This window comes from Rhineura floridana, chromosome 4 (assembly GCF_030035675.1).
Source record: "Rhineura floridana isolate rRhiFlo1 chromosome 4, rRhiFlo1.hap2, whole genome shotgun sequence".
Taxonomy (NCBI): Eukaryota; Metazoa; Chordata; class Lepidosauria; order Squamata; family Rhineuridae; genus Rhineura; species Rhineura floridana.
In genome coordinates, this window is record NC_084483.1 from 149,614,693 (window position 1) to 149,635,512 (window position 20,820).

At 40.3% G+C, this 20,820-nt stretch overlaps 1 protein-coding gene across 1 annotated transcript in view; it reads left to right on the forward strand.

The window, feature by feature from the left end:
- LTBP1 (latent transforming growth factor beta binding protein 1) overlaps positions 1-20,820 on the forward strand; it is a 366,037-nt gene that overhangs the window by 220,999 nt on the left and 124,218 nt on the right. Inside the window, exons 13-14 of the mRNA XM_061626114.1 lie at positions 807-974; positions 3,585-3,818. Coding sequence (XP_061482098.1) covers positions 807-974; positions 3,585-3,818 — 402 coding nt within the window. The remainder of the gene's footprint in view (positions 1-806; positions 975-3,584; positions 3,819-20,820) is intronic.

A 20,820-nucleotide genomic window follows, 5' to 3' on the forward strand; every position in this document is an offset into this window, starting at 1 on the left:
CCTTTACATTGTCTTCCTTTTGCCATAATCAAAACTTCCTGACTTGCCAAGATGATTAAAAAAATTCTTAGTAACAGCAGATGTAGTCTAATCTCTTGTTATCATGCTAAATCTTGATTTGAGCTGTGATCAAAAATACTACTGATTCTGTTGACTGAAGGAATTTTAAATTTTAGTAGAGTGTTTCAGCACATGAATTTGTGTGAAATAGAGGAGCATGGGGCAAGGGATGGGTGATAGTATTGCTAGCTTGATATGTTTTTGGAAGGGCTTGAGTTCCGTTCATGTAATTTTTTTTCATTGTCAATTGCCTTTTATTGACTAGTAATGACTTTAAAGAATGTAATTGTTTCATTGACTAAAATGACCTTGCATATCAATTCAGAGTGTCCGTTTTGCAGTCCCATATGACATAGCCTCATTATATGAGTGTTGGGAGTGAGTGCATGATCTGTCAATGTTCTGTATTTTTGCTGTTCACCTGCTTTCAGCTTCTGCTTCAGTGCTTCTGCATGGGAAGGAAGGCTTTCTCTTAATTCTGTGTTGTTAGAGCATGGCAGTCTCTAATTTGATCACTGGCTTTTATTTCTAAACCGTATGGGCTTATTTACTTTTGTGTTGCATTCTGACATGATTCATTATAAATAAGAAATACTTTTGTCCTGACACATTGGCATCTTTACCTCTCTAATGATTTCATATAGCAGTTTGATACTTTTTTTTAATCTGGTGGTGGAACTCCTATAGAGTTTCTCTGTTTTGTTTGTCATGTAAACTCTAGCGTCCTCCTTCCCTTTTTGCTGCAGCTGATAATCCCATGGTCACTGAAGAGAAAGGGCCCTGCTACCGGTTTGTCAGTACAGGAAAGCAGTGTATGCACCCTCTCTCTGTTCAGCTCAGCAAGCAGCTCTGCTGTTGCAGTGTTGGCAAGGCCTGGGGCCCTCACTGTGAGAAATGTCCCATTCCAGGAACAGGTAAGAGGTTCCCAGAAAAAGAATATACTTGCACTGACACACTATACACTGCATGTAGCATAACCTAGCATGGTGTCATAAAATAATTATTTATTTTTATTTCTTTATAAAAATATTTGTATACTGCTATTTTGTTAAAAACATCAAAGCAGTTCACAACATGTTAAAACAATAACAACCATAGGATAAAAAACATTAAAAATACAATAAAAACAAAAGTCAACTATAGAGGCCAAATATAGCACATAGCAAAGTGTCCTATAATATAGTATTATGTAGGTTGTATCGGTTCTTAATAAAAACCGTTCCTTAAACAAACATAGAAAAGGTTTTCCTCTGCTGTGCAGTTACCAGCTTGCAAATTCAGATAAATTCCTCATTTGTTGAGTGGTGTTTTCTTACCGCATGGGTCACATCACATGATGGGTATGAATAAACTAAAAAGTGTATGCAACTGAGGGTTTTAAAACTGCAGCATAATTGATCTTGAGTTTGCAACTCAAAGAAACCCTTCCAAAATGTCCAAATTCTCCTGATCAAGAGACTGACATTCTTAGGATGTGTGAAACACTTTGACAAGGAGTTATTATGGGTTTGATGCAGATCCTTGGAACTCAGGGTCAAGGCTGGATCTCATGGAGTAAAGTTTAGGTTTGGTTTTGATGGCATGTTAAAGAAAGGAGGCTAGCATGCTAAAGGTTCAATCAAGACAATTAAAATATTTTAAAACATGAAATGAAATTAAAAGAATTCAGTTCAGATTCACAAATCCCAAATTGCCCAATCAACTCTGAGCAACCAAGCTATCTTTTAATTCAGAGCATTGTGACTTTCATTAAAGACACTTTAATTTGTACTGTGAATGGTTGCAGAGAAAATACTTCAAAGTAACATCTTGCAAGTTTAACCACAACTGCTGCAAATGTTGAGAATCTTTTCTGCTATTTACAGATACACTGTTACAAACCAGATCAGACAGTACTCTCTCAGTTTAGTCTCTGTTATGTGGTAGGGGTGTGAGATTATGCTTTTCTGCCCACCAAGCTTTCCTGCCCTGTCTTCCATGCAGACCAGACATCCTAGCATTTTAGCTGGGTATATTGTGCATAAAATCAAATACACAAAGACAGAAATGGTGTTGTTGATTGCTGGTTTGTAAGTGGGATGTGGTGTTGATGCCTGTCTGCATTGGATTTTATGCATGTATGCCCAATTTTAAAATTATATCTACATCTTGAGATCCAGTGATCTCAGAGATGGGATAGGTGCAGGAGGGTGCAATTTCACTCACCTACTGTACATAGGAAGATGATCAGGGAGCATATCATCCAATCTGGGTCTGTGTTGTGGGGAAGCATCTGGAAATGCAGGAAAGATTGTAGGACAGCTGGGTAGCGCAGAAGCTAGGAGTAATAGGGACTCAGCCAAAGTGGCCAATTAGCTATCAACAGTTAAAGTAGATGACTGGATGTGCACAGCTAGATATGTGAGGGGACTGAACATAATTTCAGGTGTCTCCTGGTTGCTTTTAAACTTGGCCAATCAATTCTACTGCCATCCATTTTTCTATGTTTGGCTTCTAGGTTAGCAATTGTAAATTTGCATACATTTAAATATTCTTCTGGGCTCCTTCTGGGAGGAAGGGTGTGATATACATTTAATAAATAAATAAATAAATAAAATAGGGCAAGAGGTAATAGATTATTGTCCCCCATTGAAGTACTTTATTCTGTAATAGCATCATTTAAATGATGCTATTACAGAATAAAGTACTTCAATAATCTGCAGAAGTAATGAATTCTAGCCTTTTGTACTACATGAAGAACAACAAAATGCAGATGAAAACTTCCACTATACTTGGGTCAGTTTGACATTTATGCTAAACTATGATTTCACATTCTGTGAACAAGCCTAGGGCTTGCAAACTGTGGGTTTACATACTCAACTCTCCTGCTCTGTTGCAGCTCCAAGGAAAAGATTGGAAGCATCTGCTTCTGCGTTTAAGCTAATCAGAGTTCACCATTACATCCAAACTCTAGGAACTGTTTCATTTAAACTATGGTTAATGAATAAGTCAATTTCGTAAACCATTAGTATTCAACTAACTTCTACTCAGAGTGTACCCATTGAAATCAGTGAATCTAAGTTAGTCATGTCCATTCACTTCAGTGGGTTTACTCTGAGTAGGACTAGTGTTAAATACCACACAATGAAATATATCTCCTCTTCAAAGCCTTGGCAGAGGGGAAGAAATAACGTACAAGCCTGAGGCTCATTCACATAATACTAAACCATAGTCTAGCATTAAGTCCAAATGGCCAATAATTTCATTTAGATTCATTTAGATGCTGTTACTGTTATAACATATTTCAACATCTGAATGGAATGGGTGAGTCTCAAGTGAACTATTTTTTCTAGGGGCAACAATTTAAGTCCCAAGTAACTTATACAATACTACTCTCATATATTCTGTGATTTTGATTTAATATAGAATAGATAATATTTCTTGAAATGTTGTTAATGTCAGAGATTTTTTTATTATATTTTCCAGTGTGTCAAAATATGCACTTTTAGACTGTTAAAAGGAATGTTTTCCCATCCCAAATCTAGCTGCTTTTAAGGAAATCTGCCCTGGTGGAATGGGCTATACGGTTTCTGGCTCTCACAGAAACAAGCTATATCATCACCCTGCAGTTAGAGTTCAGCCACCTGTCATTGGCAAGACCCAGATTACTCATCATGTTGCTAAAGGTACTTCTCCTCCACCTCTCCCAGCAAAGGAAGAGCCGGTGGAGGCACTGACCATCTCACAGAAAAGTGAGCCCGAGGTGGCTGTGCAAGAAGGTGAGAGTGGATAAGGAACATGATGTAGCTTAGTGTGATATGTGCTCTAGATATGTGCATGTGTTTTCTTTTCATGTTTGCATTCTTGCTGTGTAAAGTGTTTGTATAAAACTTGAGGTGGCTTTTAAGGGCAGCTCGTTGGATTATTTATTATAGGAACTGATTTTCAAGTTTAGACTGTAGGATTTGTTTGCAGTGTAAAGAATCCTGCCCTCAAGGCAAGGAACTGGACAACAATGACTAGTCACATAATTCTGTGAATCTCTTCTGACATTCAGATGATTACATGGGAGTGAATCTTAGTTTGAGCAATGTTTATGACCCATAATGAAACAGAATTGGCTTACTATTATATTTTGAGAGTTTTTTAAATGGTCAAAAACAAATAAAACTCTACCATCTCACTTCTTACATGAAGCATTTCTAAATGTTAATTTCACAGTTATTGTCTCAATCTTTGCATGATTTCTGCAAATGCCTCTAAAATCAGCTGCTTCAAAATGTCCTGTTTTTAACATGCTTAACATCAGTGCAACAGCAAAGAGAAGCAAAAGGCTTGCCGCATGTGCAAAAATAAATGCATTGTGAACACGCTATTGGTGAACAGAACATAGGCAAGTATATAGAGATGGTTGTGTGGAGTATTGTGATTATTTTAATTCCAAACTGTTTTCCTCTGGAGTAGCTAATAAATGCTTGTGTGTTGAAAGAACAGTAGTTGGGAAATGTCTGCAGATGGGCATTCAAAATGTATAATATAGAAAACATAGTTACAAGGAATTTGATATCTTGGAGCATCAAAGCTTCTTTCAAAACTCCTAAACTTCCTTACTACTCCATAATCCATTGTTTTGAATTGGAAATTTCATACCTGAACATGGCAAGTTTCATTTTGAAGGACTGAGACAAGCTTTTGAATTAGGATGGTACATTTTAAATGTCTTTCAGAGATGTGAGTTCAATATAATTATTATTTTCATGTTGAGTTCTACAATATCCTTTGAACATTTGATGATGATACACTTATAGCGAACATGGTATCTCAATTGGATCCAAATCCATTCGCAAAAGAAGTTTGGGTAATTTTATTTATGTCTGCTAGCTACGTGTAGATTAGCCTGCTGAATAATGTTGCTTTCCCATGCATAACCTTTGTCTTTGACTTGGTTCACAGTCTAAATAATTTCTTTCATGTTCAGATACTACATTAAATCATAACTGGCTGCATTTATTTTAATCAGAAATTTTGTGTGAAGATTAACTTTTAAAGAAGTAACACACTTTCAAAAATAAATACAGGGCAAATAACTATTGAATATCTAGTTTGAGAATTTCTTTTTTTAAGGGTTATCCTTTTAAGTCATTGGTATGGTGCAGGCTTGGAGAAAGGAAGTAGCTAAGCCTAAATGTATGATATTTTTTAACAGGAGGCAGCTAGTTCACATAACCACTTGCTCAGCATTTATTACAAGCAGTTATTACAAGCAATCTTACTATCAAGCAGTTGTTTCATTGATCAGTCATGTAGTCAAATAGATGTTTAGCTCCTACCTGGTGTATACAGATTAATTGTTTGTGCTGCTCCAAAGATCAGTGTAGTAATGTGATAGAATAGGGATAGCCAATATGGTGCTCTCCAGATATTGTTGTATTCCACCTCCCATCAGCCCCAGTTAGTATGTTGTATTCCACCTCCCATCAGCCCCAGTTAGTATGGCCAATAGTCAGGGATGACGAGAGCTATCGTCCAACACATGTGAAAGTCAGCACGTTGGCTACTCCTGTGATAGAACAATCAGATGAACTTTGGTTTTTTGCCCATGACTAAGTATGGTTTGGGGGTTGTATGAGTTGGCCTCTGGAGGCAGCTCACTGTGTGAAGATCCATTGCAGATATTCCTTATCCATTCTACATTTAAAGTCAGGGCAAGGCAAGAATATCCATCTGAAATAGTGATCTACCAACTAGAGCCATTTACACTTATAATACTTGGAGAGGAGGTGTATACCATAACTGGCAAAGGATTAATGCTGACCACTTAGATACTTTGTCTACTTTTTAGATTCTTTACTTTCCCAGACTTGTTAATCAGGCTAAATAAATAAAGAGCTGGTTCAGAAGCTTTGAAAGTTCTAAATAGTCATTTTGTTAAAGTTAAATTTTAGTTCTTAACTGAGATAGAATAGTTTTGATAATGTTTATAAGATTTGTAAATTATGATTGCAATGATTGATCAATTAATCAGTTACATTAAACCAGGGGTTGTTTTTAATAGAGCCCTGATGTCTATCACTTAGTGGCAGGACATATAGGTAGAACTGAGGAACAGGCTGCCTGTGAGCACATGCTCAGCCCAGAAAATTTATTTCTAGCACACGCTGCCCACAACTACAGAAGGAAGCTGCCCTGCTGTTCCAGTGGGCGGAAATACAGGTGGACTTGATCCTTGCGAAATACCTCAAGGGGGAGGACAACTGCCAAGCAGATTGGCTCAGCAGACAGAAGGTGCATCAGGGAGAATGGAAGCTTCACCCGTTGGCCTTTCAGGATATAGTGAGATGCTTTGGCAGAGTCGAGGTGGACCTATTTGCCACACACCTCAACTGCCAGATGAAAAGATTTTTGTCCAGATACGTGACACCAGAGGCAAAAGGCATAGATGGTCTGACATTCCAGTGGCCCAAGGACAACTCTATGCCTTCCCACCTCTTCCAATCATTCCCAGGGTAGTTCAAAAGATCTGAGCCGAAAGGACAAGAGTTCTACTGATAGCTCCTTAGTGGCCAAGGAGACCCTGGTTCCTGAACTCGTCGATCTGTCAATCGATCCTCCATGGCAAATTCCCCTCAGGGAAGACCTAATGTTGCAGGGACAGTTTCTTCACCCAGACCCGGGATGGCTGGCGCTTCATGTCTGGAGATTGAAAGGTGATGCCTCTTAAAACGAGGCATTCCAGCTCAAGTGGTGAAACTATTATGGCCTCAACACGCCCTTCCACAATTAGAATGTATGAGACTACATGGAAGGCCTTCTCGACGTGGTCACAAAAGAAGGGTTTAATTCCAAGGAAAGCAGGTATAAATGACATTCTCTGCTTCCTACAGGATGGCTTGTCCTTGGGTCTTGGGCGAAACACTCTCAGACGCCAGTCTTCAGCCCTTTTGGTGGTTCTGTCTACATCTCCAGAGAAACTGCTGGGATCTCATCCATTACTCAGGCATTTTCTGCTTGGGCAACGGCATTGGCACCTCCCACGATTCATCGTTACCCAACTTGGGATCTACACAAGGTGTTAACGGCCCTACAAAAGCCCCCTTTTGAACCCCTAAGTCAAATGTCCCTACGTCTCTCATCCTTTAAGGTCTTGTTCCTTGTGGCCATTACTTCAGCCCAGAGAGTGACTGAGTTGAATGCTCTGTCTGTTGACAAGAATTTCTGTGTTTCATAAGGATAGAGTAGTCCTACGTACTGTCCCTTCTTTTTGTCCTAAAGTACTGTCTACCTTCCACTGTCAGCAAGAGGTGGTTATTTTTTTCCTAATCCCATTCACCCCACAGAGAAAGCGTGGCATTCACTGGATGTGCGAAGAGCCCTGAAAGTGTATATCTCTAAAACAAAACATCTCCGTCAGACAGATAGTTTGTCTCCTTCCACCCAGCATCTTTAGGGAAGAAAGTGTCTTCGTCCACGCTCATTAGGTGGATCAAGGCATGTATCACACTGGCCTACACCTCTCTAAAGTTAGCCTGGCCAGCCAGGATAGTGGCCCACAACTAGGGCAGCAGCCACATCGGCAGCATTCTCATGCCACGCATCTATCACAGAGATTTGTAGAGCAGCTATATGGGCCTCGCCTAATATGTTTATTAAACACTATAAGATTAACACATATGCACCAGCAGAGGCAGCTTTTGGGAGGAGAGTGCTACATCACTTTTTCCCAGATCACCAGTGTAATCAGCCTAGTGATGTTTCCACCCTACATGGGTCAGCTTTGGTACGCCCCATCTGAGATCAACTTTTTCATGCACAGGAGAAAAGGCATTTGGTCTTACCGTAAAACAGTTTTCTCTGTGCATGTCAAAAGGTGATCTCAGGGCTACTGCAGAGCTGGGCTGCCATCACTGTCTTTTTCATCTTAGGCCTAGAGCAGAGAGCACGTGAGTGCTGTTGTCTCCTGTTTTGTGTCAATGGTTCCTATTATTTCTCTTTATTCTTTCTTCCTGTTGATTGACTAGTTATCAAAAACTGAAATAAGGAGCTGTGTAGAGCAGGAAGTCCTTGTAAAAAAAAATCTTTATATTTATTTATTTATTTGTTTATTTATTTATTTGTTTATTAGACTTTTATACCGCCCGTCTAGCAATAGCTCTCTGGGTGGTGAACACAAGAAATACAATAAAATCACACAATATAATACAACAAAACATATAAAAATAAAACAATTAAAATCAGTTACAACAAATTTTAAAAATTAAGTTAACTTAAATTAAAATGCCTCGGAAAAGAGGAAGGTTTTAACTTGGCGCTGAAAGAATAACAATGTCGGCGCCAAGCGCATCTCCTCGGGGAGACTATTCCACAGTTCGGGGGCCACCACTGAGAAGGCCCTAGATCTTGTCACCACCCTCCAGGCCTCCCTCTGAGTTGGAACCCGGAGGAGGGCCTTCATAGTAGACCGTAGTGTACGGGCCGGTTCGTATCGGGAGAGGCGTTCCGACAGGTATCGTGGTCCCGTGCCGTATAAGGCTTTATAGGTTAATACCAACACTTTGAATCTGGCCCGGAAGCATATTGGTAGCCAGTGCAGGCGAGCCAGAACAGGTGTTATATGCTCGGACCGCTTGGTCCTTGTTAACAATCTGGCCGCTGCATTTTGCACTAGCTGTAGCTTCCGAACTGTCTTCAAAGGTAGCCCTACGTAGAGCGCATTGCAGTAGTCCAAACGCGAGGTTACCAGAGCATGTACAACTGATGTAAGGTCCTCCTTACTCAAATAGGGACGTAGCTGTGCTACCAACCGAAGTTGGTAGAACGCATTCCGTGCCACCGAGGCTACTTGAGCCTCAAGTGAAAGGGAAGAGTCTAAGAAGACTCCCAGACTACGAACCTGCTCCTTTAGGGGGAGTGTAACCCCATCCAGGACAGGGTATATATCCACCATCTGATCAGAGAAACCATCCACCAACAGCATCTCAGTCTTGTCAGGATTGAGCCTCAGTTTGTTAGCTCTCATCCAGTCCATTGTCGCGGCCAGGCAACGGTTCAGCACATCGACAGCCTCGCCTGAAGAGGATGAAAAGGAGAAGTAGAGCTGCGTGTCATCAGCATACTGATGACAACGCACTCCAAAACTCCTGATGACCACACCCAACGGCTTCATGTAGATGTTAAAAAGCATGGGAGACAAAACCGAACCCTGCGGGACCCCACATTGGAGAGCCCACGGTGTCGAGCAGTGTTCCCCAAGCACTACCTTCTGGAGATGGCCCGCCAAGTAGGAGCGGAACCACTGCCAAGCAGTACCTCCAACTCCCAACTCTGCGAACCTCTCCAGAAGGATACCATGGTCGATGGTATCAAAAGCCGCTGAGAGATCAAGGAGAATCAACAGAGTTACACTCCCTCTGTCTCTCTCCCGACATAGGTCATCAAACAGGGCGACCAAGGCCGTCTCAGTGCCAAAACCAGGCCTAAAACCCGATTGAAATGGATCTAGATAATCGGTTTCATCCAATAGCGCCTGGAGCTGACCAGCAACCACTCGTTCCAAGATCTTGCCCAGGAATGGAACATTCGCTACTGGTCTGTAGCTGCTGAAATTTTCTGGGTCCAAGGAAGGTTTTTTCAGAAGTGGTCTCACCACTGCTTCTTTCAGACAGCCAGGGACCACTCCCTCTCGTAAAGAGGCATTTATCACCTCCCTTGCCCAGCCGGCTGTTCCATCCCTGCTAGTTTTTATTAGCCAGGAGGGGCAAGGATCCAGTACCGAAGTGGTTGCACATACCTGTCCAAGCACCTTGTCCACATCCTCGAGCTGAACCAACTGGAACTCATCCAATAAAACATGACAAGACTGTGCTCCGGACACCTCATTAGGATCAACTGCTATAAAGTGGGAGTCTAAGTCCCGGCGGATGCATGAGATCTTATGCTGGAAGTGCTCAGCAAACTCATTACAGCGGGCCACCGATGATTCTACCATGTCCTGCAGGCCTGGATGGAGTAGCCCTTGGACAACTCTAAAAAGCTCCGCTGGGCGGCAAAGAGATGACTTAATAGTGGCAGCAAAATGTTGTTTTTTCGCCACCCTCACCGCTCCTACATACAGCTTGGTAGAAGCACAAACCAGCGCATAATTGCATCCGTCGGGAGTTCGTCTCCATCTCCGCTCAAGCCGCCTCCTATCTTGTTTCATCGCTCTCAGCTCTGGAGTATACCAAGGAGCTGTATGAGCTCTACACAGGAGAGGGCGCGCAGGAGCGATCGTGTCTACAGCCCGGGTCATCTCCGCATTCCACAGATCAGCCAGGGCTTCAACAGGAGCACCAGTCCTATCACCCGGAAAATCCCCCAGAGCCCTTTGAAAACCTTCAGGATTCATTAGTCTCCGGGGGTGGACCAATTTAATAGGTCCCCCACCCTTGCAGAGGGGAAAGGCTACTGAAAGTCTAAACTTCAACAAGCAGTGATCTGTCCATGACAAAGCACTCTTGTACCTTCAACCGCTAGGTGGACCTAGCTACTCACCTGAGATCAGCTTTTGACATGCACAGAGAAAACCGTTTTACGGTAAGACCAAATGTCTTTTTTCTACTCTTCTGTTTTTCCCAGCATTATTGTCTTTTCTAGTGAATCATGTCTTCTCATTATGTGTCCAAAGTATGATGACCTCAGTTTCACCATGTTAGCTTCTGGTGATAAGTTCTGGTTTAATTTGTTCTAACACCCAATTATTCATCTTTTTTGCAATCCATGGTATGCACAAAGCTCTCCTCCAACACCACATTTCAAATGATTTTTCTCTTATACTCTTTTTTCACTGTCCAACTTTCACATCCATACATAGAGATGGGGAATACCATGGCCTGAATGATCCTCACTTTAGTGTTCAGTGATACATCTTTGCATTTGAGGACCTTTTCTAGTTCTCTCATAGCTGCCCTCCCCAGTCCTAGCCTTCTTTTGATTTCTTGACTATTGTCTCTATGTTGGTTAATGACTGTGCCAAGGTACTGATAATCCTTGAGAAGTTCAATGTCCTTGTTGTCAACCTTAAAATTACATAAATCTTGTGTTGTCATTATTTAGTCTTCTTGATGCCAAGCTATAGTCCTGCTTTTGTGCTTTCCTCTTTAACTTTCATCAGCCTTCATTTCAAATCATTACTGGTTTCTGCTAGTAATATGGTATCATCTGCATATCTTAAATTATTGCTATTTCTCCCTCCAATTTTCACACCTCCTTCATCTTGGTCCAATCCCACTTTCCGTATGATATGTTCTGCATATAGATTAAACATATAGGGTAATAAAATACATCCAAGTCTCACACCTTTTCTGATGGGGAAACAGTCAGTTTCTCCATATTCTTTCCTTATAGTAGCCTCTTGTCCAAAGTGTAGGTTGCTCATCAGGACAATCAGATGCTGTGGCACCCCCCTTTTCTTTTAAAGCATTCCATAGGTTTTCTACACAATCAAAGGCTTAGCTGTACTCTATAAAGCACAGGGTGATTTTCTTCTGAAATTCCTTGGTCCGTTCCGTTATCCAACGTATGTTTGCAATATGATCTCTGGTTCCTCTTCCCCTTCTAAATCCAGCTTGGACACCTTGCATTTCTCACTCCATATATGGTAAGAGCCTTTGTTGTAGAATCTTGAGCATTACTTTACTTTCATAGGATATTAAGGCAATAGTTCAATAATTACTGCATTGCCTGGGATCCCCTTTCTTTGGAATTGGGATATATATCGAAAGCTTCCAGTCTGTGGGCATTGTTTAGTTTTCCATATTTGTCGACAACTTTTTGTCATAGTTGGACAGATTCAGTCTTAGTAGCTTGTAGCAACTCTATTGGTATGCCATCTGTTCCTGGTGATTTGTTTCTTCCAAGTATTTTAAGAGCAGCTTTCACCTCACACTCCAAAATTTCTGGTCCTTCATGAATGAATCTGTCATCCTTGCATCTCTTTTATAGAGTTCTTCAGTGTATTCCTTCCATCTTCCTTTTATTTCATCTCGTTCAGTGAGTGTGTTCCCCTGTTGATTATTCAACATCCATAGCCTTGGTTTAAGTTTTCTTTTAATTTCTCTAATCTTTTGAAATAGGGCTGTTGTTCTATCCATTTTGTTGTCCTCTTGTATTTCTATACAATAACTATGGTAATAGTTCTCTTTGTTCCTACATGCTAGTCACTATATTGTTGCATTTAGGGTTCTAACCGTGTTTCTGTCTCCTTTTTCTTTTGCTTTCCTTCTCTCTTTAACCATTTTAAGAGTTTCTTCAGTCATCCATTGAGGTCTTTCTCTCTTTTTAACTAGGGGTATTGTCTTTTTACATTCTTCCCTGATGTCTCTGACTTCACTCCATAGTTCTTCGAGTTCTCTGTCAACTAAGTTTAAATCCTCAAATCTGTTCCATATTTGATTTTTATGTTCTTCTGGGATGTTATTTAAATTGTATTTTGGCATTATGACTGCTTTGTTGGTCTTCTTTAGCTTTACTTTGATTTTCGATATTACCAGTTCATGATCTGTACCACAGTATGCTCCTGGTCTTGTTTTCGCAGAAAGTATGGAACTTCTCCTGCTACCAGTTATATGATCAATTTGATTCCTATACTGACCATTTGGTGATGTCCACATGTACAGTTGTCTTTTCAGTTGCTCAAAAAATGTGTTTGCAAGAAACAAATTATTGGCTTCACAGAATTCAGTAAGTCTCTCTCCTGCTTCACTTCTGTCTCCTAAGCCCCATTTCCCCACAATTCTTAGTTCTTCTCTGTTCCCTTCTTTTTCATTCCAGTCCCCCATGATTGTCAGCACATCTTGTTTTGATGTGTGATCAGTTTCTTCTTGTACGTCTGTGTAAAATCTCTCCAATTCTCCTCTTCTTCTGCGTTTGCCGTTGGAGCGTAGATGGTTGTGTTAATAGGTTTCCCGTTTAATCTCATTGATATAACTCGCTCATACCTTGCACCAAAGCTCATGATTGCTTTTGCTATGTCACTTCTCATTATTAAAGCAACCCCATTTCTTCTTAATTTCTCATTTCCTGCATAAAATATTTTGTAGTTTCCTCATTAAAAATGTCCATTCCCATCTATTTTAATTCACTCACACCAAGTATTGTAATGTTGATACATTCGATTTCTAACTCTCCCTGGTTCATGCTTCTCACATTCCATGTTCCTATTGTGTGCGTCGTACAACTCCAGACTCTACTTTCACGTCTGTGTGCATCAACCTCTGGGCTTCCTTTCGGCTTTGACCCAGCTGCATCATTAGTCACAGCGCTACTTGTCCTTTTTTCTTCCCCAGTAGCTCACTGAGTGCCTTCTGACCTGGGGGGTCTCTTCCAGCACTATCTCATGTTGCATTTTGGATACTGCGTTCATAGGGTTTTTGTGGTAAGAGGTATTCAGAGGTGGTTTACCATTGCCTACAACTAGTATAGCACAGTGGGGAGGAGAGCCTGTATGGGAGTCCAGAGTCTGTGAGTTCAAATCCCCGCTCAGTTCTCTTGGGTGTAAAGGGCCAGCTAAAGATCACCCCCACAGTGATCTCAGGGGTTACATGCCCTGCCACCTGTGTAGCCATGGGCAAGCTGCATAGTCCCATGGAGCCCAGTTGCCCCCCACAGGTGGCAGTTGCGGACAAGGAAGGGGCTGACTTGTGCAGCTGTGGCAAGCTGAGCAGGTCCTAGCCAGCTGGGGAGGACTAGCCTCAGAGGGATTCAATGGTAAACCACCACTGAATACCGCTTACAATGAAAAGGCTATTCATACGGTAGCCATAAGTTGGAATCTAAGGCAGACCATTTCCATTTTACCATTGCCTTCCTCTGAGTTTGGATGCATCTTAGTCTGGTGTCTCAGCTTTGACCATTCCTCCTTGGGTGCCCCTGCTAGGAGTCTAGCCTCTTGGTCTAGACTCGTCTAGACTCTTGACAGCATTGCTCTCAGCTTCTTTGACACTCTCAAACCCCCTCACCACGTTATGGTGTGCATCCTAGAGGGGGATGCTGAGAGTTAGGAGAGCCCTATTCCTTTCACAGAGCAGCAGTTTGCAGAGTTGCCTGGTAAGAAGGATTGAACTTTAAACCACTCTAAGAATTGTAGGTCTGTGAGGTGAATAGGGGTCACCAAACAACTTTCAGTTCCCAGGATTATTTGGGAGAAGCCACATGGTATACTGCTTTAAATGTATAGTGCAGATGAGGCATAAATGGAAAGTGACGAACATAATGTTGTTTTATATAAGCCATGGTGTTTCTATATACTTGCATTTACTCACTAAACAATGAGTTGGCAAACCATATCTTCAGGTGATTCAAGTTCACATTGTTTACGTGAGTTCAGTCATCTTCATTGAATTTGCACTTGTTAAAAGGTTTGGAATGGTTGTGGGAGAATTCTGGAGTTGTTTTTTTAACTATGGATCCTATCTTCTCTTCCCTCTTAATTCTTTTCTTCATTATTTCTCAAATATGCAAAAATCAGTGCTTAACAAGGTCTACTGAAACAATTACCCCAACTTCAGAGTTCCACTTTTGTAGTCATTGTTGTGTTTCTCAGCAGCACGGTCCTCCCTTTTTATTTTACATAACTCCGAATCCACTGACTTTGGTTGACTTAAACTTAATTGATTACTAATCCTATATATTCAGCTTTTTGATGCACATAACCCCTTTCAATCCTTATTTATCCTCACAACAATCTCGTGAGGTAGGCTATTTTATTCCCATTTTAATGAAGTGTCCTAAAGTGAGTTTGTGTGAGCTGAGATTCAATTCAGTTATGGACTGAACTTCTGCTTTGAGATCAGATAAAGCATTTTTGGAATAGTAAAGGAGAAATTTACATCTGATAATAATTCCCCAGTTTAATGCCATAAGGACAGACCACACAAATAGGTATAGAAGGGGGGAAAGTGGAATGTTTTTGTATATTTCTTTTCACACTAGTTAATTTCTTTTTTTTCTTTTTTTTTGGTTTTAGTGGGAACTGCAGCTCCAGATCACATAAGCAGCATTCAATTTTGCCTATTTTTAAAAAGAAAATGAGTTTGAGATTCTTGGGATTTACCTGAAATTATAGAAATTGCAGGAATAAATTAGTTCCTTTTTGAGGCTATAGTAACAAACTCATTGGTTAAGCTCAATACTGGTTTCTGTTCTCTGGTATTCAAACTTTTTTCAAGTAAAAAAATTATTGCTATTATATAAATAAATTTCCATCATGTCATTACTTTTGGGTTGCCCCAGTTCACTCTTCCCATTCAGTACAGCTCTTCAGCATATGGACAACTAAATTCAATGGGAAAAGAACCCCAAACCCTCATATAACTGCAAAGTTAGATATTAGGACAATATAATATATATACAATATAAAAGTCCAAGGAAATGCAAACGTGATCAGTTCCTTCTCCTTCCAATGGCCAGTGGGTGGTAAAAGTGCCAAAAATAATTCATGAATCTGACAGCATGTTTAAGGTTCACAAACTCTAATATAAAGTAATGTTTGGGAAGTATGCAGTTTTATTTTCACAGAGGTCTTAATTCTCTTTGTTGCTTCATCATCCCAGGGCATGCTAAAGTTCACATACTGGTTGTGGATGGCAGGAATTGTTCAGTATTGTATTTCCTTACTTTTGGCGTAGCAGCTGATAAGAAAAGTTCTGCTGGATCAGACCAAGGCTCCATCTAGTCTAGCATCCTATTCCAGTAGAGCACAGCCAGATGAATCTTAGAAGACCACAAACAAGGTATGAATGCAGCAGCTCTTCCCTGCCTGCCCCTCCCCCCCACTTTCCAGCAACTTGTATTCTCAGGCACATTAAAAGTGCGTTTAGCTGACATAGCTAATAGTCATGGATACACTTCCATGTATTACCCTTTTTTAAAACTATCTAAACCACTGGGGATGAGCCATAGCTCCATGACAGAGCATGTGCTTTGCATACCAAAGTTTTGATCTGTGTCATCTCCAGATACAGCTGGAGAAAGACTCCTTTCTGAAATCCTGGACAATTGCTGCCAGCTACCACCCTGTTCAGATCTTGTAAGTTCAGGTCTTTATGGAATCAATCCATCTCTTGTTTGGCCTTCCTCTTTTACTACTCCCTTCTGTTCTTCCCAGCATTATTGTCTTTTCTAGTGAATCATGTCTTCTCATGATGTGTCCAAAGTATGATAACCTCAGTTTCATCATTTTACCTTCTAGTGATAGTTCTGGCTTAATTTGTTCTAACACCCAATTATTTGTCTTTTTCACAGTCCATGGTATGTGCAAAGCTCTCATAATCGACATGAAGGCACATAACAACAAAAGTGTAGAGACAGTACACAGCTAGATGGACCAGTGGTCTGACTTGTTAAAAGACAAATTTCTAAGTTCTTCCTCCACATCGTTTGACAGAAGATTTAATACTGTTAAGTACTGTGTGAAGTACTTTTGTCTGCCCTAAGTATTCTCTTAACCAATTTCATTTGGATATTATGAAAGAGGCAGAAAAATTCACAAATTCTCCACAGCATTTATAATTCTATAAAACTTCAACATCTCCCTCCCTCTTCCTTTTCTCAAAGGGACAGTGCCCCAGCCTTTTATCTGTTTGGTTATGTTTTCTGCACATTTCCCAGCTCAATAATATATTTTCGGTTTCCAACGCAGTAACCAGAAATGCATGCGCTTGAGCCAAATATTTATTTTAAAAATGCACACCTCTTAAAATATGACATAATATGTTCATAAAACCCATAATTATTAACAGATTAGTCCAGATTTTTGCACTAAAGAGAAAATTAGGTCACTAGTACAGTTTAATAAGTGATAATAACCGCAATAGAAACAGTTCCTGTTTTAATATTTAATTTTACTTACAGTCCACCATATAACAATATCTCAGGATAGATCACATTGTATAAATACACTTATACAATAAAACTCTTATGTATCTCTGTTTATGATATCTAGTTCTCAATATTCTCCCTCTATTGTATTCTTTAAAGCACAAGTTTCTGTCTCAGGTAACAGAACCCATAATAGGACTGCAGGTGCATTACATGTTCAGACTCTGTTCTCATTGAATTCTGTAAGATAAACAAACGTAGCAATCTGGGATACACTTCACAAAGGGGAAAACCTACTCCTCCAGACAGTAGGTTCACCAAAGACAACAGCAGGTCAGATATGAGAAACCTTTGGCCCTCCAGATGTTGCTAAACTAGCAAGCGTGGTCAATGGCCATGGATGATGGGAGTTGTAGTTCAGCAACATCTGGGGGGCCGACAGTTCCCCAAACCTAGTTTAAGTCAAGCACAGCCAATGATTTATACTTAGAAACTTCATCTGGTTCGCAAGACAATTGGGGACAACCCATGGTGTGTTTCTGACTATACCCCCTTTACTTATGTTCATATAAATTATTGTCTACCATTTTATCCATGGAGTAGTCACAGATAGCAGATTGGGGGAAATGCCTCTCTAGGTACACTTTGCACACGTGCGTTTTACAAACCTCCAGAGGTTTTATCAACATAAAAGTGCTCCCTCGGCACAGACTCATTCACAATAATAAAAATAATGTATAAAAATTTGTTGTTGTTATTGTTATGGGCCTTCAAGTAGATTACGACTTATGGCAACCCTATGAATCAGTGACCTCCAAGAGCATCTGTTATAAACCACCCTGTTCAGATCTTGTAAGTTCAGGTCTGTGGCTTCCTTTATGGAATCCATCCATCTCTTGTTCGGCCTTCCTCTTTTTCTACTCCCTTCTATTTTTCCCAGCATTATTGTCTTTTCTAGTGGATCAGGTTTTCTCATGATGTGTCCAAAGTATGATAACCTCAGTTTCATCATTTTAGCTTCTAGTGATAGTTCTGGTTTAATTTGTATTATTTGTATTTTTCATAGTCCATGGTATCTGCAAAATTCTCCTCCAACACCACATTTGTTGATTTTTCTCTTATCCACCTTTTTCACTGTCCAACTTCCACATCCGTACATAGAGATCGGGAATACCATGGTCTGAATGATTCAGACTTTAGTGTTCAGTGATACATCTTTGCATTTGAGGACCTTTTCTAGTTCTCTCATAGCTGCTCTCCCCAGTCCTAGCCTTCTTCTGATTTCTTGACTATTGTCTCCGTTTTGGTTAATGACTGTGCCGAGGTATTGATAATCCTTGACAGATTCAATGTCCTCATTGTCAACTTTAAAGTTACATAAATCTTCTGTTGTCATTATTTAGTCTTCTTGACGTGCAGCTGTAGTCCTGCTGTTGTGATTTCCTCTTTAACTTTAAACAGCATTCATTTCAGATCGTTACTGGTTTCTGCTAGTAGTATGGTATCATCTGCATATCTTAAATTATTGCTATTTCTCCCTCCAATTTTCACACCTTCGTCTTGGTCCAATCCCGCTTTCTGTATGATATGTTCTGCATATAGATTAAATAAATAGGGTGATATAATACACCCCTGTCTCACACCCTTTCCAATTGAGAACCAATCAGTTTCTCTATATTCTGTCCTTACAGTGGCCTGGTCTGTTCCATTATCCCACGTACATTTGAGATATGATCTCTGGTACCTCTTCCCTTTTTAAATCCAGTTTGGACATCTGGCATTTCTCACTCCATATATGGTAAGAGCCTTTGCTGTAGAAACTTGAGCATTACTTGCATGGGATATTAAGGCAATCATTTGATAATTACTGCATTCCCTGGGATCCCCTTTCTTTGAAAATGGGATATATATTGAACACAGTCTGTGGGCCATTGTTTTCTTTTCCGTATTTGTTGACCAAAATTTGGACAGATTCAGTCTCGGTAGCTTGTAGCAACTCTATTGGTATGCCATCTGTTCGTGGTGATTTGTTTCTTCCAAGTATTTTAAGAGCAGCTTTCACCTCCCATTGGTTCTTCATCATACAGTTTCTCCATGAATGAACCTGTCATCCTGTTGATTATTCAGCGTCCCTACTCTTGGTTTAAATTTCCCTTTAATTTCTCTAATCTTCTGGAATAGGGCTCTTGTTCTACCTTTTTGTTGCCCTCTTCTATTTCTATACAATATTGTAATAGTTCTCTTTGTTTAGGCTGGTCTGTGACCGAAATAAATTTATTCATTCATTCAGTTCTCTTTGTTCCTACGTACTAGGTGCTGTATTATTGCGTTTAGAGTTCTAACAGTTTTTTTGTTTCCTTTTGCTTTTGCCTTCTTTCTCTCTTTAACCATTTTAAGAGTTTTGTCACTCATCCATCAAGGTCTTTCCCCTTTCAAATTAGAGGTATTGTCTTTTTGCATTCTTCCCTGATAATATCTCTGACTTCAATCCATAGTTCTTCTGGTTCTCTATCAACTAAGTTTAAAGCCTAAAATCTGTTCGTTATATGATCTTTATGTTCTTCTGGGATGTTATTTAGATTGTATTTTGGTATTATGATTGCTTTGTTGTTGTTCTTTAGCTTTACTCTGATTTTCGATATTACCAGTTCATGATCTGGACTGCAGTCTGCTCCTGGTCTTGTTTTCACAGAAAGTATGGAACTTCTCCATCTTCTGCTACCAGTTATATGATCAATTTGATTCCTATATTGACCATTTGATGATGTCCACGTGTGCAATCGTCTTTTCAGTTGCTCAAAATATGTGTTTGCAAGAAACAAATTATTGGCTTCACAGAATTCAATAATTTTCTTCTTAATTTCTCATTTCCTGCATAAAATATTTTGTAGTTGCCTGACTGAAAATGTCCCATTCCTGTCCATTTTAATTCACTCACGCCAAATATTGTAATGTCTCTTCTATTTATTTATTTATTATTTAATTTATATCCCGTCCAGTGTGGCGTAGTGATTAGAGTGTTGGACTATGACCTGGGAGACCAGGGTTCGAATCCCCTTGTAGCCATGAATCTAACTGGATGACCTTGGGCCAGTCACTGCCTCTCAGCCTCAGAGAAAGCAATGGTAAACCACCTCTGAATACAAGTTACCATGAAAACCCTATTCATAGGGTCACCATAAGTCGGAATCGACTTAAAGGCAGTATATTTACATTTACTTTCCTCCCAGCAGGAGCCCAGGGCGGCATGTTGATGCATTCCATTTCCTGCTTGACAATTTCTAACTTTCCCTGATTCATGCTTCTCATATTACATGTTCCTATTGTGTATATCGTACAACTCCAGACTCTCCTTTCTCATCTGTGCGCATCAGCCTCTGGGCTTCCTTTCATATTTGACCCAGTGGTGTCATTAGTCACAGGGCTATTCATACTTGTCCATTGTTCTTCCCCAGTAGCTCACTGAGTGCCTTCTGACCTGAGGGTCTCATCTTCCAGCGCTATCTCATGTTGCATTTTGGATACTGTTCATAGGGTTTTCATGGTAAGAGGTATTCAGAGGTGGTTTACCATTGCCTTCCTCCGAGTCTGGATGCATCTTAGTCTGGTGTCTCAGCTTTGACCATTCCACCTAGGGTGCCCCTGCTAGGAGTCTCTTGGTCTAGACTCCTGACGGCATTGTTCTCAGCTTCTTTGACACTCTCAACCCCCCTAACCATGTTAAGGTGTGCATCCTAGAGGATGCCAAAACTTCAATACTCTTTTTTTTAACAATTTGAGTGGGAAAGTAACTGAACATGACTTTGAAGGGAGTGGGGTGGGAATAGGGATGGGAGAGAAGTTCTATTCAGTTTGCATTTAAACAGGAACCTCTCTGATTCATAATTTCCATAATAATGTGCAAAGTGAAGCACAGCCATCCTTTGA